The 23,081-nt window shown below is 40.7% G+C and overlaps 1 protein-coding gene and 1 pseudogene across 7 annotated transcripts; one reads left to right on the top strand and one right to left on the bottom strand.

Annotated features, from left to right (window-relative positions):
- Nucleotides 1-126: 126 nt before the first annotated feature.
- Nucleotides 127-20,858, bottom strand: SAR1A (secretion associated Ras related GTPase 1A). Of its 7 annotated transcripts, XM_065520980.2 has the most exons (9): nucleotides 20,757-20,858; nucleotides 17,753-17,932; nucleotides 16,532-16,695; nucleotides 12,288-12,361; nucleotides 12,050-12,169; nucleotides 11,434-11,499; nucleotides 7,970-8,073; nucleotides 3,727-3,858; nucleotides 127-2,482 (listed from the first exon to the last, which is right to left on the bottom strand). In XM_065520980.2, exons 4-9 carry the CDS (start codon nucleotides 12,343-12,345, stop codon nucleotides 2,366-2,368), a joined length of 597 nt encoding a protein of 198 aa, XP_065377052.1. In that variant the 5' UTR covers nucleotides 12,346-12,361; nucleotides 16,532-16,695; nucleotides 17,753-17,932; nucleotides 20,757-20,858; the 3' UTR covers nucleotides 127-2,365. The 7 variants fall into 7 exon arrangements, with proteins under 7 accessions (XP_065377052.1, XP_065377050.1, XP_065377053.1 ...); XM_065520978.2 differs by lacking the exon at nucleotides 16,532-16,695; XM_065520981.2 differs by lacking the exon at nucleotides 16,532-16,695 and having other exon boundaries at nucleotides 17,813-17,932.
- On the top strand, nucleotides 12,444-14,408 carry LOC107130804 (calmodulin-alpha-like; annotated as a pseudogene).
- Nucleotides 20,859-23,081: the final 2,223 nt, after the last annotated feature.

Below are 23,081 nucleotides of genomic sequence, written 5' to 3'. Positions count from 1 at the left end.
TATGTAGGGAACTTTTGGTTCCCTCCCCAAACAAATGGCATTGTTCAAACTCAGAGCTCAGAACCAATGCAAAAAAAAAAGAAAAAGAAAAAAGAAAAGAAAGAAAGAAAGAAAGGAAATAGCAGATTTGTTTTAACTTTTTATTAAAATGCTTAGGATACAGATTGACTTTCTTTTGTAAATGACTGTTTTACTTTTCCTGAAATAGGACATATATGCACTCTGATAAAACAGAATGAGAAGTCATAATTCATGGGAATTCCTGTACAAGGTGCTGATCCTGTGTTTGGAGCTGAGCTCCTCACAGCAGCTTCTTTCAGCTATCTTATAGGAATAGTGTTCCGTGGGGCAAGAAATACATTGGTTCTGATTTTCCATCCCCTTTCTCCAGTGGAATAACCCACTTTCACAAAGAGCTGCCCTATGTAGAACCCACAGATTTCTAACTTGCAACAAAGAGACACAGGACAAATAGGAAAAAAAAAATTAGGAAAACTAACACTGAAGTAATCATACTTCTCCGAATAGAGAAGTATGGGGGATCTTTAACCAAAGGAAATTAAAAATATGCAAGTTAATTACCTAGTTCATTCACTGTTAGCTAGATTTGTTCACTTAAGGCTTTAACCCCTTTCCAAACCAACAATTTTGTCTTAATCCAGCTATGCTTGCTATTAACGAAATGCATGCACTTCCCACATATATACTTGGCTGAGCCTCTGCATTCAGTACCTGGCAGTGAAAAAGTATGCTCCAGTCAGTACTGGAGAATAAGAATGAGAACTCCAACTAAAGAACGATGCCTCTCTCACCACAGTAATGTTATCCACATTTCCCTACCCTCACATTAGAATAAAGACATCCTCCCAACTTTTCATCTCCTATCTCCAATCTGTTCCTAGGAGATCTATCTTTTGATCTTTTAGCATAAGGGTAGAATATAGGTTAAGATCATCAAAATCCAATTTCACATGTGGCACTAGGAAAATGGAATGCTATAAAATTAATCCCCATCACCCTAGTAGGGATGCTGGTGCTTTTATACTGAGTCTTTACTGCCAATAAATGATGCTGCCTCCAAAGGAACAGCTCTACAGAAAGTTTTTGGGTTAGTGTTCCCCCAGCTTATTTCTGCAATGGAGAAAGACAATTTCATACAAAAAAAAAACCTGGAAAAGCTACAGATGTTAACCTTTACTTTAAACACTAATAAAATAGGTACCAAAGGAGAAAAAATGTAAGAAAAAGAGCTCAGAAACAGCCTGAGAGACCAATTCTGAAAATGGAAATTTTAAAGCCCACTGAGTACATTTTTCCTGGATCCAAACAAGTGCTACAATACTTTCAAGTCCTCAACTCACAGAATTAAGAGCCCTTAAGCTGTTAACTTTGTCCTGTCTTCCTATTCAGAAAAACGTCCCCCTAGAATCTGTGCAAAAGTAACTGATGCACCTGCAGTATGTGACATGAGAGATGTTCTCAACGCTTTTATGAGGTGAAAGTCACTTTTTATAACTGAAAATGAAAAACAAAGGTGCTATAGAGAGAAATTAAATTTCACAAGTATAAAAGCAAAGACTGGCTGAAATCTGTAACTTCATGAGTAAGAATAGTAACAATAACCCATTCTATAATTAACTCCTCCACAGTGAACAATCTGCTACACATTCCTTGATGAGGAACGACCCTAGCTTACCACAGTGGAAACCTGCCAAAACTTCAAGGCCAGGGTTCCGCCCCTTTTCTAGTTCTCTGTGCACAAGGTTATGCCACCTACTCCAAGGCAGTCAGAGAGACAGGTGAGCTCAGGGGAGCTTCTCTCACCAACCTGCTAACTCAGCAGGAGTAAGTTCACCCAAATGAGCTCTGGTTTCCAATGTGTATCTGTTCATAATTTTATGAAGTATCTAAATGTCATTCATTAGTTTAAAAAAAAAAAAAAAGAATAGAAAACTCTGGACCAAGTAAATTGTGAACTCAAAAAGTTAGGAGGGATACCAATTACATTAACAACACTTTCTTTAAAAAATAGAATCAGTTTCTTTTGAAATCAACCACAGTGGTGAGACGTGTTTTTCTTTTCAGGTGCCCCATGATGGCACACAGCTTTACCCGGCAAATCCTGCCAGCTTCCAAGTCCCGGGATACTGACCTGCACCAGCACGTGGGGCAGCATTACCTCCCAACAGTGTGGAGAAGAGCACATGTCACCACTGGGCAATGAGACAGTTGACAGAGACTCTTGGCTTCTCAACGCCAGACATGGTTGGAGAGCTTTCCTTGTTCTATTAGAAAAGTTCATGAGGAAGCTGTGAATAGGATCAGTCCAGAGAAGTAAAACTCTTTTATTTTCACTGTCCAAACATCAGTCAATATACTGGGAGAGCCAGCGAAAACCCTCGCCGTAGCCTTGCCTCTTGAGCACACTGCACATGAACACTTCCATGGGGCGAGCATTCAGCTCCTTCAGGGTCACATTCCCCTAAAGGAGGCAAAACCAAGAAAGGCCTGTTAGCATCTCTGTGGTGGAAAAGATTGAAAGGACGATCACTACAATCATTTTATCCATTCCTTAAAAGCAAACCTAAGTAGGTATTAATTACAGAAATGCAGTCAAGGCCATATAGATGACTTCCCCAAGCTTCGTGTTTTCAGGATAGAATAAGCAGCACAGTTCTTTTCCCAGCCTCTCTCTCTCTGAAAAGCATTTGCTTTGAACACCCAATATTTATCTGTAAAGTTATGGTAGCAAACCAAGAAAAAAGCCACTGGGACTTATGGAACTAGCATGCTCTCTGATGCAGAAAAGAGGTCTGGGACTGTTTAGAAATAAGGACATTCTCATTAGCAAAACATGCAGAAATAAACACTCATAACAGGTGGCACTGAGGAAATGAAGAATTCATGTGTATTTAATACTGATGCAAAAGAGGAGAAATTAAATGAAAGAAAGTATTTCTGTAAAGAAACAGGTAATCAAGAAGAGGCAAGACTAAGGAACCATGTAAAAAAGTCAGAAAGTTATCACAGATCACAGAAAAGGAAGATTTTTAAAAACTAAATATGCCAAAAACCCAAGCTAAAAAGAACAGAAAGATTCCTGCTTCACTGTATCTGATCTAGATTTTCTCTCTCTCAAGCCTGCTTTTCAACAAGAGTCCTCCTTCCAACTGAAGACAGTAAAAACTATTGATTTGGAAGACTCAAGTTCTTTTTCTGGTTTTATCACTGACTTGCTGTGTAGACCTGAACAAATCATTCTCTGTTTCTTCCTCTGCAAAATGTGGCCAACAGTCCTACCTCTCTCAGCAAGAAGCACTGAGGATAATCAAGTTTTTTTATTTCAACGCTTGGAAAGTGACTGAAATTATTATTTTTCTTTATAACCTGCAATCTCCAGTCCAAGAAAAATTCTTTTCTGGCTAAAAAGGGCTATTTCAAAAGCAATTTCTCAGAATCAAATTTGAAAGATAATCATAAACTCTTAAAAGAGTAAGTGTGCCTTTTCTACCATTTTCTTCTTCCTCAAATACCCGATGAATGAATCCCATTTAAAATGTTAAAAGAACACACTCCTGCCTCTAGTGAGCTTACAAAATACCCAGAGTAAAACAAATCCTAAGCCTGTTTAAGCCTTTAAAAGAAAAGGGTAATTTAGATAGCAAAACATCATGTTTTAAAACCTGTTAATGTCCTTTATATGTAACCCAAATATTTTTATCTTACCTTTCCTGTGGTCTGTCCATAAAGCCCGAATATCTCACGGAGTTTTTCTTCACTGATTGCATCTGTTCTATCAATTTTGTTACCCAAGATAAGGATTGGCACATTGGATATTGTTTCATCAGTCATTAGAGCCTAAAGATTGAAAAAGAAAAAAAGAATTAAGTGAGGAATCTACAAAAGCCCACCAGATAATGAAAATTCTGACTTCATGCCGGGCGCGGTGGCTCACGCCTGTAATCCCAGCACTTTGGGAGGCCGAGACGGGCAGATCACGAGGTCAGGAGATTGAGACCATCTTGGCTAACACGGTGAAACCCCGTCTCTACTAAAAAAATACAAAAAATTAGCCGGGCGTGGTGGCAGGGACCTGTAGTGCCAGCTACTCAGGAAGCAGAGGCAGGAGAATGGCATAAATCCGAGAGGCGGAGCTTGCAGTGAGCCGAGATCGCACCACTGCACTCCAGCCTGGGCGACAGAGCAATACTCTGTCTCAAAAAAAACAAAAAAAAAAAAAAAGAAAATTCTGACTTCCACTCATCTTTTAAAAAGGCATTAATGTAAAGTGAAAATCTTATCATCTTTATACCTGAGTGATTAAATATTCACCTTGACATTACATAATACCCATGACATTAGGTAAAAATCTCTTAAGTGCCTCAAAACAGTTGAAACTTTAAGCTATTTATTTACAAAGCAGCAGAACTGCCCCAACATTTACTTTTGAGCTAATCTGCTCAGCCACAAACTATCCTCAGGATGCCCCTCAGCACAGTCCTACAAGAATGAATGCTCCCGCTACAGAGCCTCAAAGATGACTATAGGAACTCCCCAAGTATTCACCAAGTCCCAATGTGTGCAAAGAACTCTCTCAGGCATTGAGAGGAATACAATAGGAAGGGTGACTATCTCAGGCACTAGGCACTGAGAATACAAAAGGAAGCACATTCCTGTCCTCAAAAAAATCCTTACTCTATGTTCACATTTATGGTTTTTTTTTTTTCTTAATCTCGACTCACTGCAACCTCTGACTCCCAGGTTCAAGCGATTCTCCCACCTCGGCCTCCTGAGTAGCTGGGACTACAGGCATGTGCTACCACACCTGGCTAATTTTTGTGTTTTTTTAGTAGAGATGGAGTTTTACCATGTTGGCCAGGCTGGTCTCAAATTCCTGACCCTCAAGTGATCTGCCAACCTCAGCCTCCCAAAATGCTGGAATTACAGGCATGAGCCACCACGCCCAGCCACATTTATGTTAACAAAGCCAAGTAAGAACACAACATAGTTGATAAGTGTCACAACGAATGGGAACTGAATATTAACAGTAAGACAAGTTCAGGGAAATAAAATGGCAGTTCTGGGCTTGAGCAAAGTCTTAGCAAAGATCTGGAACCTCAACAGGGCTCTAAAGGAAGAGCAGGGTTTCAAGAGGTGTAAAGGAGAAGAAAGAACATAAACAATGGCTTTGCAGTGGACAACAATTTAGGAAGCCGCACAGTACTGCATGGCTGGATTCAAGCGTTTAGACAGACATGCAGCAACAAAAAAAATGGATGGGAAGAGATGACTCACATTACGGGACCAGTGTGAGAAGTGAGCTGCAATAGATCCTAAAGACCACAAATCCAGAAGTTAGTGAATAAAATTGTATTTTTCAGTATAATGAATTCACAAATAGTATCTATCTGTGGTGTTCATGTAATATCTATCTGTGGTGTTCATGTAAGAGATCATGATCTAGTTTAAGGTAGAGCATTCAATGAATAGTAAAGGAGGCATTTTGAAGAAAGAATTGAAGAGACCAATGTCTAAATGATGATTAAAAAAGAAAAAAAAAGACAAATGAGTCAAAACTGGCACCAATTTCAAGCCTGGGAAACTACTTGTCACCAACAGAAAGGTAGAGGGGAAAGCAGAGTTAAAGAGGAACATGCTTTGAACATCTGGAATTCCAGGAAATGTTACACAAAATTAGAATAAGAATGTCCTTAATTCATTAAGCAATAACAAAGTACCTAATGTGTCTCATGCTTTGCTAGGTGCAGGGGTTTCGCAAAGAAATAAGACACAGTCCCTATCATGTTAGTTCATAGTCTGATGACAGAGAACTACAAGAAAATCAAGACAACATACATTGGTACGGTGGGAGTCTAACACAGTCTCAAGAGACCAGGGGAAGCTTACCAGAAGCAGTCATATCTGAACTCTGAGGTCCCTTACAGGACATTTTAAAATTTGCCGACAACATGAGGGGTTGAGGAGAGGTACAGGTGAAAAAGCCAGGCAGTAGCTACTTGTGCATATTCAAGGATGGCTAAGTTGTTTGTTTGGAATATAGTTCAAGGTAGGCAGTAAAAAGCAGCAGAGAGAGGATCATGAATGATCTTACGTGCTATGCAAAAGATGTATAGATTTTATCATGAAAATGATAGAGAACTATCAAAGGATATTAAGTAGGGCAATGAAGTCTGAGAAAGTTCCTTCTGGCATTATGGTGCATATCAGGGTCATGGTGGGATCTATATTAATTCACAGATTTCTGGACTGCATGTCTAGGTAGGTGGTGGGTAGGAAAGACGAATAGTTCCATTCTAGGAAAACAGAATCGGTAGTGGGAGTTGTCAAGAGTGGGCAGGATTAGGTATGAGATTGGAGGTCAGGAGAGGTCTAGAGGAGAGAAATGCATTTGAGAGTCACTGACATGTAGGTGCCAAATGAAGAGAGTAGATGAGACCAGCCTAGGAGAAAGTAGACTCTGGAGAACACCAACATTTAAGGACTAACCAGAAAACTAGTGCTTCTCAAAGAGACAGAAGTATCAGCCAGAGAGATAGCTCCAAAATCAAGAGTGAAAAGAGGAGTTTAAACAAAGAGAATGGAGACCATGCATGGTCATGCCTGTAATCCCAACACCTCATGAGGCCGAGGCAGAGAATCACCTGAAGCAAGGAGACTGAGACCAGCCTGGGCAACATAATGAGACCCTGTCTCTACAAAAACACTTTAAAAAAAAAAATGAGCTGGATGTGGTGGTGTGTGCCTGTAGTCCTAGCTACTTGGGAGGCTGAGGCAGGAAGATCACTTGAGCCCAGAAGTCTGGAGTTTACAGTGAGCTGTGATTGCACCATTGGACTCCAGCCTGGGCAACAGAGGAAGACTGTTTTTTTTTATTTAAAAAAAAAAAAAGGCAAGGTAAAGATTGCGTGGCAGGCAATTCTACATGAGGCTGGAGCTATAGATGTGAGAAACATACTTAGAAATAAATTCAAGACAGGTTCAAATTGCCAGGAACAAGAATCCAAGGAGTTACAGATCAAAGAGAAAGAAAAGATATAGGGTAAAGGAGTAGGGATAATAAAGCCAATAGTATAGAAACCATCAAGCCAAGAGAAAATGCAATGTGGACAAAGGAGAAAACTTGAAGTAAGTCCTTGATAGTATCAAAGGATGTATGCAACCAAAACTGAAGGCTGAGAACAGACCATGAAGGTCTGGCAAGTCATTCAGTGGGAGGGTGGGTAGGCACAAGCTGAGAATGCAGATTCAAAAATGTAAAGAACTCTAATATTGCTTTTAGGCTTTCACTGTGCCAACACTACTTATAAAGAATTACTGTTCGTGGGCCAGGCGTGGTGGCTCATGCCTGTAATCCCAGCACTTTGGGAGGCCAAGGAGGGTGGATCATGACGTCAGGAAATCAAGACCATCCTGGCTAACACGGTGAAACCCCGTCGCTACTAAAAATACAAAAAATTAGCCAGGCGTGGTGGCACGTGCCTGTAGTCCCAGGAGGCCACTCAGTAGGCTGAGGCAGGAGAATCCCTCAAACCCAGGAGGTGGAGGTTATAGTGAGCTGAGACTGCGCCACTGCACTCCAGGCCAGGCAACAGAGAGACACTCTGTCTCAAAAAAAAAAAAAAAAAAATTACTGTTCATGATGACACGTGAAATGGAATACTATTAATTAATTAATTATGCTGGGACAACAGGCATAAATGAGGAGTATCCTGAGCAAACTTGGCCATATAGTCACTGTATGATAGAAAAAACAGTTAATTTATTCAAGTTTGAGCTGAGTTTCCTCAGGACATTGAAAAGCAATGTCTTAGATTTAAAACATTTTCCTCCTGCAACTAGGTCTTTTTGCCAAATGTTAACTGGAATTACTAATTATTGGCACTACTGAGCTATATTTCTTAAAAAAAAAAAAATAGAGGCCAAAAAAGGACAAAGTATATAAACATACATTAAGCTCAACTTTGGATTCCACGAGGCGAGAATGATCTGCACAGTCCACCAGAAAGACAATCCCATTAATTGCTGGGAGATAATTTTTCCAAACCCGACGTGCTAAAAAACAAAGTTTGTAGTTGCATCAGTAAAAAATATACATTGTAAAAATGAATAACCTAATGGTCTTAAAATGGACAAATCTTGGTCAGGTTTCAGTAAGATTAGACTCTATGGATTTCTCCAAGTTCTGGCCAGTATTAATTTAGAACAGAGGATGCAAACTAATGGTCCACGAGTTGAACTTGATTTTTGTAAATTTGAAAATCAGAGTTTCCACCTTTCTTGAAAAACTGCAACATCTGGCAACCCCATGCCTACTTATCCACATGACAACTATCAGCAGGAACTAAGCAGTGGCTACCCCTTCAGATGATGTCTGAACACTTTTGCTTGACAAAATGTCCCTGCTGTCTTACAGTCAGCCAATTTTACTCACTTAAATGACTTGCCTTGCCCCTGGAGCCAAGTTGAATTTGCAACCTCTGAGTTAAAACATCAGGATACAAATTACTTGTCCATGTAACTTTAGTCCCAGTTAGTTTCTAGCCAACTTGTGTGTAGGTGTCTTGACACACTCCTCTGCTTAGCCCTTAGGGAGACTGGGCCTGACAAGTGGTTCAAGGCCCCAGGCCAGTTATCTCAGCCTACCATATTTAACCCAGCATGCCTTAGAAATATTACTTGTTTTTTGCTTGTGACATGAAACGATAAAGGCTGGGAAGCAGTGATTTAATTTTACTATCATTTCTAAGCCATTCATTTCTAGCCCTTGCAATAGAATGAATAACGAAGCATCTCTACATCAGTTATTAATGGTTACCTTTAAAGAGTAGAGTTAGGAAAAAGAGGTTGAAGGAACTTTCCATTTTACTTTCTGTAGTTCTATACCGATTTTGTTATATCAAATCTGCTCTCCTTTTATAAGTTAAAATTTTTAAGTTATACAAAAAAAAAAGGAACCTCCAGATGTACAGTATTTTAGTAACTTCTATAAAATGGTGGCTAGGTTATTAGGTAAAAGTGTTTCTGTTTAGTAGATTTTCCTCAGTCAAAGAAACAAAACTAAATACATCAATACATTTCCCTTCTTATTTTAACAAAACCTGAAACCTAAATTTATCACACCAAACAATCAACAATTCCCAGTTCAGGTATATAAAACCATCTGGTGTCTGTTCCTTCTGCATTCTCCAGATGGTCTAGGTTCAGTCGTATCTTGCTCTGAATTTAAATTTGTAAGCAGTTACAAATCCTTTTGTGGAAAAGCAGAAAGGACACCATATACCCATTCTTACCCAAATGAAAAAAAATACAAGCTCCTTACATAAAAAAGGAAACAAAATCATTTCTAATCCCTCCATCAAAACACACCCCTTGTCAATATTTTGGTATTTTCTTCCAGTCTTTTTTCTTTACTGGTATTTTATGTGATTATGATCATAATATACATGATTTTTTAGGGCATAAATATTAAATAAATTAATTAAAATGTAATTATATGTTAATGAAATAACTGACTATAAAATTATTAGGCTTAACTACTAGAAATGACCAATGTTGTATTTTACTACACATTGTTTTAAAACTGTATTAGGGCCGGGCGCGGTGGCTCAAGCCTGTAATCCCAGCACTTTGGGAGGCCGAGGCGGGTGGATCACGAGGTCAGGAGATCGAGACTATCCTGGCTAACATGGTGAAACCCCGTCTCTACTAAAATACAAAAAACTAGCCGGGCGTGGTGGCGGGCGCCTGTAGTCTCAGCTACTTGGGAGGCTGAGGCGGGAGAATGGCGTGAACCCAGGAGGCGGAGCTTGCAGTGAGCCGAGATCACGCCACTGCACTCCAGCCTGGGAGACACAGTGAGACTCCGTCTCAAAAAAAAAAAAAAAAAAAAACAAAAAACTGTATTAGGCTGGGCACAATGGCTCACGCCCATAATCCCAGCACTTTGGGAGGCCAAGGCAGGTGGATTGCTTGAGCTCAGGAGTTCAAGACCAGCCTGGGCAACATGGCAGAAACCCAGTCTCTACAAAAAATAGGTGGGAGGATTGCTTAAGCCCAGGAAGTAGAGGTTGCAGTATGCCAAGACTATGCCACTGCACTCCAGTCTGGGCAACAGAGCAAGACCCCATCTCAAAAAAAAGAAAAAAAAATGGTATTAGCTCAACCTAATGTTTCAAAATGAGATTTCTCCACTCAATGTAGTAACAAGTAAGTAAATCTGACAGAATCTCAATAGTTCCTTTTCCCTACCTTCCCAGAATGTTTATTCTCACATCTTAAATGTTTTACTCCTATACCTACTGTCTTGTCAAATGTGAACTGAGTGCCCATTAGACAAAGACGCCCATCCTGTATGTCTCTAAACACCTGATAGGAATCTGGTAGCCAAAGACATAGCCTGAGTAGGCAAAAAGCACTTCTAAGGAAAGCAAAAAGGTAGAAGGAAATGTTCTACCAACTGTCCCAAATGGATAGAATATACAAAATATCAACTTAGAGTAATCACACATAGTCACTGTACTACTTTTGCAACTTTTGACAAGTCTGAAATTACTTACAAATATTTAAGTTAAATTTCCTACATACTTTCACTCCATTGAATAAAGGATGCAAAAATGCTTGATAACTAAATATATGATACTGTATACCTGGTCAAGATGAAAAAATGGTATAAAAGAGATTATCAGGACAACTGACCAAAAAAAAGAAAAAAAAAGGAAATACAGATTGGATAAAAATAAAACTTTCTTGATTTGATAACTATTATGATTATATACAAGGAGATATCTTTGTTCTTAGAAAACGGCACTAAAGTATAAAAGAGTAAAGGGGCATGATATGCTCACAAACAGTTAATAAAAAGTAAGTATTAATATGTATTATGTAGGGAGGAGGAGACTAACAAATTTGGGCAAAAGGTATAGAAGAAAATACACTGGCTTAGAGCAAGCCTAGTTAAAATGATGAAATAATTACTCTTGTTGAGGCAATACCTATATCTTTTAACGTATTTTCTAGTTACCAGGTAAATTGCGTTAATAAGTAAAAACCTAGTAAAGATTAAAATGGCAAGATGCTGTCCTGCTTTGTAAAAATTTTCAGTCAAGATTTGAGTTGAGTTTGGCTTTATCAGGCAAATACTTAAAAGTTCATGAATAGTTATGCATTATAGCTAACTTTATACTAGCTCAATAGGGTAATATTGAAGTGGACTTCTGTGTATTTAACGCAACTTTAGACAAGTTTGAAATGAGTTTAAAAAAAATGAATAAAACAACTTCACTAAAGTAGTAAGATCCTAATTCTAAAGTGTAATTTAAAAGGTAAAAACGACACATTGCTTTTAAAGGGTGCTGGGGGGCACAAAAAGAATCATAAGTCAATAAACATGCTTTCCACTGAGTCATCGCTTACCTTGCTCATGCCCACCAAGATCAAAAGTTGTAAAGGTCATTCCAGCAATTGTTAGCTCTTCTGATGCTGAAAAATTGTTTAAAAAGAAGAAATAAACTTGTCAATTCAACAAGCCCCAACTACTAGTACTACAAGCCAATACCAATGCTTTCACCTCGTAAAGAAAAAGATACAAGAAGTTAAGTGTGGTGGCACCCGCCTGTAGTTCCAGCTACTCAGGAGGCTGAGGGCAGGAGGATAACCTGAGCCCAGGATTTTTGAGACCAGCCCAGGCAACGCCCCACTTCCAACAAAGAAAAGGAATACAAGGGTGAAAATGTTCTTAAACTATTCTAAAAGCCAAAGGTTTCTTTTTTTCCAAGCTATTTTCTGCTTCTTAGAAGTAGGTATAGGAGATGTGTCCCTTTACAGGACCAGTGACAACAGATAATGACAAAGTTCCAGAGGTTTAGATCTGAAAGTACATAATATGAATGTGTCTTACAGGGAACTTTTTCATATGAGTTGGCTTTTGGGACTTCAGTTAACAAAAGAACTCCATCAACTAGGGATTCATCCTCCAAGCCTAACACTGACCTTCAAAGATCAAAAGGTCACCTGATATTTTCAAACCTACTCGGATGTAGCGTTGGAACATGTTGGCCCAATCTGTCATCTTTGAGCATGTGAAGAAGAGTGGTTTTGCCTGCATTGTCCAAACCCAAGAATACAAGTTTTCCAGATTTCTTGTAGAGTCCTAAAAGAGAAAAAATTGTTAACACATTTGCTCTCTACAGACCAAAGCCTACTTGTATTTAAATTACTGAAGGAAATGCACAAACTTTGAAACCTGTATTTCAAGGAAATGGCTTTACCTAGGAACTGGAGCACACTGCTGAAGCCATTGTAGATCCACTCAAAGATGAAAGACATTATTAATGCTTACTACCTGTATAAAATATGAAAGTAGCAAACATTAGCTTTCTGAATGACAGTACAATTGTGGAGAGGTTAACTCTTGTTCACTAACCATGATGCACATTTACAGTCCTGTGTTTTCAGGCATAAGAAAGCAGGCCAGGTATGGTGGCTCACACCTGGAATCCCAGCACTTTGGAAGGCCAAGGCAGGAGGATCACTTGAGCCCAGGAGTTCAAAACTGGCCTGGGCAAGAAAGTCGGACTCAATCTCCACAAATAACTAAAAAAATAGCTGGACATAGTGACACACACCAATAGTCCCAGCTACTCAGGAGGGTGAGACAGAATTACTTGAACTCAGGGGTCTGAGGCTGCAGTGAGGCATGACGGTGCCACTGTACTCGCTTGGGCAACAGAGGGAGACTCTGAGAAAAAAGACAGGACAGGACAGGATGGGACAGGACAGGAAAAAGAAAAGAAAAGGGAGGGGAGAGGAGGGGAGAGGAGGGGAGGGGAGAAAGCAAAGTAAAGAGAAACTAATATTCTTCTTTCTTGAGACTTGCAGATTTTGCACTCTAGAGGAAAGTCTCTAGAATCCTTATATGTGCAAAAATGACTGGTTTCCTAAAAGTTTTTGATCTATGATACTCAGAGAACTAGGAGTTAAAAATACAAAGGGCATACCTCATTTGATGATGCTTTGTGGATCCTGAGGTATTCTGGATTTTTACAAATTGAAGGTTGGAGGCAGTCCTGAGTTGAGTAAGTGTATCAGTACTATTTTCTAACAGCATGTGCTCCCTTTATGTCTCTGTGTTACATTTTGGTAATTCTCACACAATATTGCAAACTTTTTCATTATTCTTATATCTGTCATCATGATCTATGATCAGTGATCTTTCGTATTACTATTGTAACTGTTTTGTTGTGCCACAAATCACAACCATAGAAGACAGCAAACTTAATGACTTCCTCCACAGCCCTGCCCCCACCCCAGGCCTCCCTATTCTCCAAGTGAAAGTAACAGGTCTCTCCCTTGAAATCGAAAGTTAGAAATGATTAAGCTTAGTGAGGAAGACACATCAAAACCTGAGATAAGCCAGATGCTAGGCCTCTTGCACTCAACAGTTACTCAAGTTGTAAATGCAAAGAAAAAGTTCTTGAAGAAAATTAAAACTGCTACCCCAGCGAACCCACGAACATCAAGCAAATGAAACAGCCTTACTGCTGATTAAAAAAAAAAAATTAAAATAAAAAAATAAAAATAAAAACACGAAGTAAAAATGCAAGTGCTGATGTAGAAGCTGCAGCAAGATAACTGGTGAAGGTGGGTGGCTACATTAAACAACACATTTTCAATGTAGGCAAAACCGCCTTCTATTGGAAAAGCCATCTAGGACTTTCACAGCTAGAGGGGAGACGTCAATGCTTGGCTTCAAAGCTTCAGGGGGCAAGCTGACTCTCTTACGAGCTAATGAAGCCAATATTCATTTACCATTCTGAAAATCCTAAGACCCATACTCATTTATCATTCTGAAAATCCTAGGACCCTGAAGAATGACACTAAATCAGTCCAAGTGGAGCAACTGAGCAAGCAGAGTGGTTGTATGGTTGTGTCTCGAAAACCAGTAGCACTTGCAGCACTGACTGAAGAGCAGATTGCAGAATTCAAATAAGTTTTTTCACTATTTGACAAAGATGGTGATTGAACTACAACAACAAAGAAACTGGGAACTGTAATGAGGTCTCAGGCAGAATCCCACAGAAGCAGAGTTACAGGATGTGATTAATGAAGTAGATGCTGATGGTAATGGCACAACTGACTTCACTGAATTTCTGACAATGATCGCCAAGAAAAATGAAAGACACAGACAGTGAAGAAGAAATTAGAGAAGCATTCAGTGTGTTTGATAAGGATGGCAATGGCTATATTAGTGGTGTAGAACTTCACCATGTGATGACAAACTTGGAGTGAAGTTAACAGATGAAAAAGTTGATTAAATGATCAGAGAAGCGTATCTTGATAGTGACGGTCAAGTAAACTATGAGTTTGTACAAACGATGACAGCAAAATGAAGACCCTGTACAGAATGTGTCAAATTTCTTGTACAAAACTGTTTATTTGCCTTTTGTAACTTATCTGTAAAAGGCTTCTCCCTACTGTCAAAAAAAGATGCATGTATAGTAATCAGGACTATCAGGACTTCATTCCTCCATGTGTTCTTCCCTTACTGTCATTGCCCTGAAACTTTATTTTAGAAAACTGATGAAGTAACATGTTACCTGTGGCTTACTCTGGATATATCTAAGCCCTTCTGCACATCTAAACTTAGATGGACTTGGTCAAATAAGGGAATATCTGAGTTATGCCTTTTTTTTTTTTCAGACAGAGTCTTGCTCTGTCGCCCAGGCTGGAGTGCAGTGGCCGGATCTCAGCTCACTGCAAGCTCCACCTCCCGGATTCACACCATTCTCCTGCCTCAGCCTCCCAAGTAGCTGGGACTACAGGCGTCTGCCACCTCGCCCAGCTAGTTTTTTGTATTTTTTAGTAAAGACGGGGTTTCACCGTGTTAGCCAGGATGGTCTCAATCTCCTGACCTCGTGATCCACCCGTCTCGGCCTCCCAAAGTGCTGGGATCACAGGCTTGAGCCACCGCGCCCGGCCACCTTTTTTTTTTAAGTAGTTTTCTTTAGGAACTGTCAGCATGTTGTTGAAATGTGGAGTTGTAACTCTGCGTGGACTACGGACAGCCAACAATATGTACTTAAAAGTTACACTACTGCAGAACGGGTGTATTATCCAGGTACTTCCAGGTACCTTGTACACTATTTTTTTGTACTGCTGGTCCTGTACCAGAAACATTTTCTTTTACTGTTACTTGCTTTTTAAACTCTGTTTAGACACTTAAAGAAAATCTGCTTATGACACAATTTGCCTCAAATCCATTCCAAGTTGTATATTTGTTCTCCAATTTAAAAAAACACAATTAAAAAAAGAATTACACTAAAACTACTCTGCCTACCACACATCTGTTTACAGCATGGTTTACTAAGTATTTTAAGCCCACTGAGAAGACCTATTGCTCAGAAAAAAAGATTTCAAGATATTACAGCTCATTGACAATGCACCTGGTCACCCATGGGCTTTGATGGAGATGCAGAAAGAGGTTAATGTTGTTTTAATGTCTACTAACAACATCCATTCTGCTTCCTATGGGTCAAGGAGCATTTTCCACTTGCCAGTCTTTCATTTAAGAAATATATTTCACAAAGCTATCAATGCCACAGACTGATTTCTCTGCTGGATCTGGACAAAGTAAACCAAAAACCTCCTGGAAAGGAGTCACCATTCTAGGTACCAGTAAGAACAGTTATGATTCACGGGAAGAGCTCAAAACATCAATATCAACAGGAGTTTGGAAGACAGTGATTCCAACCCTCGTGGATAACTGAGTGGTTCGAGACTTCGGAGGAAGAAGTAACCTTAGATATGGTAGAAACAGCAAGAGAACTACAATTAGAAGTAGAGCCTGAAGATGTGACAACTGCTGTAATTTCATGATCAAACTAATGGATGAGGAGACGCTTTTTATGGATAAGCAAAAAAAGTAGTTTTTTTGAGATGGAATCTAGTCCTGGTGAAGATGCTCTGAATACTGCTGAAATGACACCAACGATTTAGAAAATTACAAAAACTTACTTGAGGTTACATAAACTTACTTCAGCAGCAGCAGGATTTAAGAGGACTGGTTCCAATTTTGAAATAAATTCTGCTATGGGTAAAATGCTATCAAACAGCATTGCATGCTACAGACAAATCTTTCTTGAAAACGAGTATTAACTCATGCAACAAACTTCACTGTTGTCTTATTTTAAGAAATTGCCACAGCCGCCTCAACCTTTAGCAATCACCAACCTGATCAGTTAACAGCCATCAACGTGGAGTAACATGGAGGCAAGATCCCCAACCAGCAAAAAGGTTATGACTCACAGAAGGATCAGATGCTTGTTAGCATTTTTTAGTCATAAAGTATTTTTTAAATAAGGTATGTATTTTATAAGACAATGCTACTGTACACTTAACAGACTACATACAGTATAGTGTAAATGTAACTTTTATGTGCACTGGGAAACCAAAATATTCGTGCTACTTGCTTTACTGTACTTGTTTTATTTCAGCAGTCTGGAACCAAACTCACAATATATCCGAGGTATGCCTAAACTTTCTTTTACTGTGTGACTCACTCCTCCAGGCAGCAGTTCATTCACAGTCCTTAGACATACCACTGCAGTCTTCCAGTGAAGAACAACTCTAGGAAATCAGTCTCATCAATAATGTGAATCAAAATGCTACTTAGATGCACTAAATAGAAAATAAGAATGAAAAGCACATTGATTTGAATGAAAAACATATTAATCTATCCTGTAAACAGCTCTAAAAAAAAACAAAAGTCACCCAAAATTCTACTGGCCGGCATCACTTGCCCTGCTCCATTTACCAATGCAACCTCAAACAATATCTAACCATGTTTGCAGACATGGGTCTCAATTTATGAAAAGAAATGACATCACTATTTTAGAACCATTAAGGGATAAGAAGAGAATCTTTTCATACATGAATAATCACACCTAAACTCATTTTACAAATAGATTTTCTTAAAATAAGAATACTTATTCAGGCTGGGCCCCAGTGGCTCACACCTGTAATCCCAGCATTTTGCAAGGCTGAGGTGGGGGATCCCTCCCTGACCTCAGGAGTTCAAGACCCGCCTGGGTAACATAGAGAGACCCGTATCTCTACAAATAATAATAATAATAATAAAATAAAATTAGCCAGGCATGGTGGCACATGCTTGTAGTTCCAGCTACTTGGGAGGCTGAAGCAAGAGGATTGCTTAAGCCCAGGAATTCGAGGCTGCCATGAGTTATGATTGTGTCACTGCACCCCAGCCTGGGTGGCAGAGCAAGACCCTGTCTCAAAAAACAAAAAACAAACAAAAAAAGAATACTTGTTCAGGATACAGCAATAAGTTCCCAAGCAAGTAAATAACTTAACTGGTACTGATATTAACACTACTGTTTCTATTGTTTCTCATAGTTATCAAAAGCTACTAGAAGGTTCACATATATTGGTAATAAGCAATGAATGAATGAATTCATTCATTCACTGAATGAAATGAAGAGGGTAAGATCTAGATGTGTTGGTGGGTCTTAAGGTTTCTCAGCATTGTCTGGTCATGATGAATTTTTGCTTTAGTATCTCAGATATGGTACAGAAAAATGGAAGGTTCACACTTTTACTCCTCTCCACCAGCAGGAGCATCTGAACACAGGGCTTTATACTAGATATGACCAACTGCAATCAAAATTTTCATGAATAGTAACCAGTAAAAGCATTACCCACAAAAAATTCCCCTTACATTCATTCAAAGAATGCCAGATGAAGAATAAATTGAACAGCTGGGAGCAGCGGCGCTTGCCTGTAATCCCAGCTATGCAGAAGGCTGAGGCAGGAGAATCGCTTGAACTTGGGAGGCAGAGGTTGCAGTGAGCAGGTTGCATCACTGCACTTCAGTCTGGGTGACAGAGCAGGACTCCATCTCCAAAAAAAAAAAAAAAAGAGAGAGTAAATTGAAAAGTAGAGATGGTATGTTTTTCATCCAATTACTAGGTTTTTATCAGGCCCATAGCCTAATCTATAAATTTTAGGGCCTAATCAATGTTTATTTTTCATGGCTCTTACCAAAAAGAGCCAAATAAAGTTTGGCAGTTTGGGTGGAAGTACATACTAAGCTCTTATGAAAAAATCCTAAATAAGTTTATTTCTTTTTTGCCTTTTCAGTAACAAATATATTTCAGCAGAAAGACCATATTTATCACATTAATAGTTTTCTCTGGAAATTGAATCCGCACTTTAAGGAATCCAATAACTTAAATATACTTAATAAAGCTCCTCTGCTTAAATTCTCATTTACTGTAAATAAGTAAAAGAACAATGTGCCTTTCCTCTGCAATTCCCTCAAACCAGACATCCTCCTATACTTTCCTCAACCTACTGCCTGGAGAAGCACAGCTCACCTTTAGAGCACACCCCTCATTATGGTCATTCCCACTCAGATCACTTTGGAGGGAAGAATTAAAGCAGCCAAGTAGCTAAGTCCTGGCTGCTGCTGATTTGTATGCTCCAAGGGAGGAGATGGCTTAAAAGCAGGAGTGTCAAAGGGAAAAAAAATGGAAAATTAAAGTAGTTCAATTGCCATGAAAAACTATTTAAAGTGTGGCATTTTCTCCTTTTCACCTTTGCAGAATTCATCTAGTTGAAAATACTTGGCTCATGACTGTAATCCCAGCACTTTGGGAGGCCGAGGCGAGTGGATGACCTGAGGTCAGGAGTTCGACACCAGCCTGGCCAACATGGTGAAACCCCGTCTCTACTTAAAACACAAAAATTAGCTAGGTGTGGTGGCGGGCGCCTGTAATCCCAGCTACTCGGGAGGTTGAGGCAGGAGAATCTCTTGAACCCAGGAGGCAGAGGTTGCAGGGAGCCGAGGTCACGACATTGCACTCCATCTGGACAACAAGACCAAAAACTCCATCTCAAAAAAAAAAAAAAAAAAGAAAAAGAAATAAAATATTTCTAAAGTGATGTAAATATTGTTTACAAGTCTGTAAAGTACTGACTGAAAACCCGTGTAGTACAAATGTATACAGAAGTGTTGGATTGTAAAGAAGTGACCAGAGTGGAGGCTGACTAAAGAAACTCTTCAGGTGAGTTAAAAATAATAAAAACCCTTAATAGATCCAAAGAGTTGGGTTGTACCACCACCCAAAATTAAGAAAACGCCCCCGCCCCCCTTTTTTTTTTTAGACAGACCAAGACTCTGCTTCCCAGGCTTAAGTGCAGTGTTGCCATCATGGCTCACTGCACCCCCAACCTCCCAGGCCCAAGAGATCCTCCCACCTCAGCCTCCTCAGTAGCTGAAAATGGCCTTGGTGGCTCCTCTCTCCTTAAGATCTTAGGATTTGTACCAACTCATCAGTAGTTTTACAATTTGTACAGTACCTGTACATCTCATTTCATCCTCACACCAACCCTACCAGGCAAGGATCATTGGCCTCATTTAACAAGATGAAGATGAAGATACTCCTAGTTTTGCTGAGTAGTTGAAGACTGCTCAGCTGAAAAACTAATAGTGCCAGTGCTTAAACCCTCATCTCTAACACCAAAGCCTAAGCTCTTCCTGTTAACAGTACATAAAATTCAAACCCAAATCACAAAATTGCTGGAAAAAAAAAAAAAACCTAAAATTTCTTTAACCCACCAACTACACAGAGGATGATCTTCCTAAGTTCTCTTCCTTACAATTCATCACATCTTTTGAATGGTATTTTAATAACTAGCATTCTATTTATTTTCTATTCTTGGTCCATTGTACCACCTTACGAAAAGTTAAGAGTAATCTAAAATTTAAGGTAGGTCTCTAAACTATCAACAAAACACTATTAATGTACCTAAAATGAAAACTTGTGAATTCCAGAGCTAAAAGATTCAAACAAAAGTTAATAGAAAAGGAAGTGCACCAATCTGACCATTAGCCAATTTAAAAATTTACGCATTACTTGTTATACATAATCAGGGCAACTTTAAGACGCCATTCCAGGCAGATTTGGGGTAGTAGGCGGCTGGCTTTTAGCTAACGCTGCTTAGCTGCGGGGTAAATGTCAAAGGTCAGCCCCATGGCAAATCTCCCTAAGCCCCCTGTCGCAACAGAAGCAGATGGAATCAAGATAAAGATACCCAGTGGCTAGAATCGTGAAGAAAACGCTAATCCATGTCAAATGCACATAAGGAAATTTTTCCATGCAGAGACCAGACAGGGGAAAAGGGGAAGGTGGAAGGAGAAAATACAGGGTTCGACCCGGGCCATCGGACGACAACCGAGCGCTGACTTGGGTGTAAGCCCCGGACTAGGGGCCTGTAGACCAGGTTCGAGCGCTCACACTCGCTAACTGCGGAGCCTTGGCCAGCCTCAGTCCCCGAGTCTATAAAACAAGGATAATGATCAAGAGGTCCCACCCGCCTCACCGAGGGCTGTGAGGCTCTTTTGAGACAGAGGACATGGAGCCGTTTCGTAAACCGGAGGGCACGGTACAGACAAGAAGCTGTTATCCGGCCCAGCAGCTGCGAGACCCCCGAGCGGAATGCAGGTGGACCCCAGGCCAAAGAGGACAGCAGGGGACTGAGCAAATCCGGCCGACTCGGCCCGTCCCCGCCCAGAATCAGCCGGCGGCCCCACAGAACCGCCTGCGTGTCACTTCCCCGCCCCCAACCCCGCCAGGGCCAGCCTCCGCTCCGACCTCCCCGCCTTCCGTCCCAGCCCCTCGAGCTCCAACTACCCTCCCCGACGCGGCCCTCAGACTCACGGCCTGAGGGGCTCCTCGGGCAAAACGGCGACAGGCTCCGACCCTCCCTCAGAGCACACTAACCAGCAACACCCGGGACCGCCAGCTACTCGCCGGATGTACGTCACATCCCTCCCCGGGACTTCCGGGCGCGTAATTGGCCCCGCCCCCTCGCAGCGTTACGCCTCTCTGCCCCGGTGCCTGCCCACCTGCTACTCCGGCCGCGGAGGGGCGGGCATAAGGCCTGACAAAGCGCGCGCCACGTCCCGCCAGCTCCCGCCTGCCGAGCTGACCGCGCGAGACGTGGCAGTACCGGGACGCTGGGTCTGGGTCTGGGTCCTGGAGTCCCTGAGCGGCCTGGGACCCTCGGAATCGCGGCTTCCCATTCCAGACGCACCAGGAAAAAAGTAGGAAGTGGGGACCGACGGTGGCATAGGTCCTGGGAAAGATTACTTGACCTTGGGGACCTCCACTTGAGGTGGATCCCTCCAAGCTTTTGCTTTTTTTTTCTTGCTTTTTTTTTTTTTTTTTTTTTTGAAACGGAGTCTCACTTTGTCACCCAGGCTGGAGTGCAGTGGCGCGATGTCGGCTCACTGCAACCTCCACCTCCCGAATTCAAGCGATTCTGATGCGTCCGCCTCCCGAGTAGCTGGGATTACAGGCGCATGTCACCACACCCGGCTAATTTTTTGTATTTTTGTAGAGACGGGGTTTCACCGTGTTGGCCAGGCTAGTCTCGAACTCCTGACCTTAAGTGATATGCCGGCCTCGGCCTTCCAAAGTGCTGGAATGAGAGGCGTGGGCCACCGCACCCTAATGCTTTTGCTTTGAGTTGCACTTCCTTGCCCTGGGATGGCCTACGTTTTAGAAAAACAGCTAATATTTATTGTGCACTTATGTTTCAGGCAGAGCACTGGGTGATTTGCGCGCTTTGTCTAATTTCACCCTCATTGGAGTCCTGTGAAGCAGATGCTAGGATTATCCTTATTAACAAATGAGAGAGCAATGTTCAGAATAACCTACCACACCCAAGTTCACACAGCTAAGTGGCAAAGCAACGTGTTCACCCCAGTATATTTCGCATGCATTTTCTCATTTAATTCTCAGGACAGTGATACGAGATTGGTACTATTATTGCTCTCATTTTACAAATGAAACAGTCTAATGGAAAGATGAATGACGTCTGTGGATTCATGATCTCAATTCTCCTTAAGTAAAATTTAAATTTAACATAATCCCAATAAAAGTACTAATAGGATTAATAGATTGTGTGTGGTTTAGTTTTTTTGTTTTTTTTTTTAATTACCCTATTTGTTCCTAAAATTCGTGTAGAAAACCAAACAAGGCTAGTCCAGAAACAGGCTCTCAAAATGAAGAACCAGGAGGTGGGAACTAACCCTGTTGGATATTAAAACATATTATAGAGCTGGTGTGCACACACACACAGAAACACACACACACAAAACACAATGGAACAGAGAAAAGCACAGAAATAGACTAAAGTACATGCAGAAATAAAACTAAAGTAGCACCTGGCACTCCAGCAATAATCAGGGAGCTGAGTAGGCAAGCTCACCACCCTCTACCCTCTGCTCATCCTGGGGTCTTTGATGTTGAATTTTAATCTGTCCAGTCACAGAAAGGGGTCAGGCCACTTCTGAGGTTTCTCACCAGCTTTAGTTAAACCAGGAAGACTGTGTTCATGGGGCTTGAAACCCCTTGTGCATCCTGGAGACACAGATGCAAGCCCAGTGCAAGCCAACACATTGGATTACTGGCTTTGATGAGAGCCTGGCTGCACAAGGTGGAGGTGTCTGAACCACAGGATGGCTTGGGAGGCTGGGGAAGAAGGAAACATGCAGGCAGATTCTCAGAAAAGCTGCAAACTCTACTTACCTAAAGGCTTGAGCAAGTTGACAAATGCCCCACACCACAGTGTACCCACTGTAAAATGGGTGAAACAGGCTTTGTTGTGCACATAGTTTTTCCAGAGTACAGTTTTCAATAAATGATTCTATTGTGTGTTGTTAAATAAATTAATAAATAATAAAAAGGGGTTGAGACAATTGGGTAGTCAAAAAAAACCTACAGGTTGAATGTCCCAAAAGTTTTTACTCCAAACAAGTTTCAAGAGATGAAAAGATGGGTATATTTTGAAATGACACCATAAAAGTACTAGAAAAACAGAAGAAAGCATGGATTCCTTATAATCTTGCAATGAGAAGACCTTTCTGGGTATGATTGAAAATCTATGCTGGGTATGATGGCTCATGCCTGTAATTCCAGCACTTTGGGAGGCTGAGACGGGCGAATCGCAAGGTCAGGAGTTCAAGACCAGCCTGGCCA

This window comes from Macaca fascicularis, chromosome 9, assembly GCF_037993035.2.
Source record: "Macaca fascicularis isolate 582-1 chromosome 9, T2T-MFA8v1.1".
Lineage (NCBI taxonomy): Eukaryota > Metazoa > Chordata > Mammalia > Primates > Cercopithecidae > Macaca > Macaca fascicularis.
Note: the sequence above shows the minus strand (reverse complement) of the source record. Positions and strands in the feature narration are given on the sequence as shown.

Excerpts from the sequence above, each read along its gene's own strand:
- SAR1A (XM_065520980.2), bottom strand. The coding sequence starts at position 12,345 with ATGTCTTTCATCTTTGAGTGGATCTACAATGGCTTCAGCAGTGTGCTC. Across the intron at positions 3,859-7,969 it reads AATCCAAAGTTGAGCTTAAT|GCTCTAATGACTGATGAAAC; the intron begins GTATGTTTATAT and ends TTCAATCTTTAG. Across the intron at positions 2,483-3,726 it reads ATGGACAGACCACAGGAAAG|GGGAATGTGACCCTGAAGGA; the intron begins GTAAGATAAAAA and ends TGCCTCCTTTAG.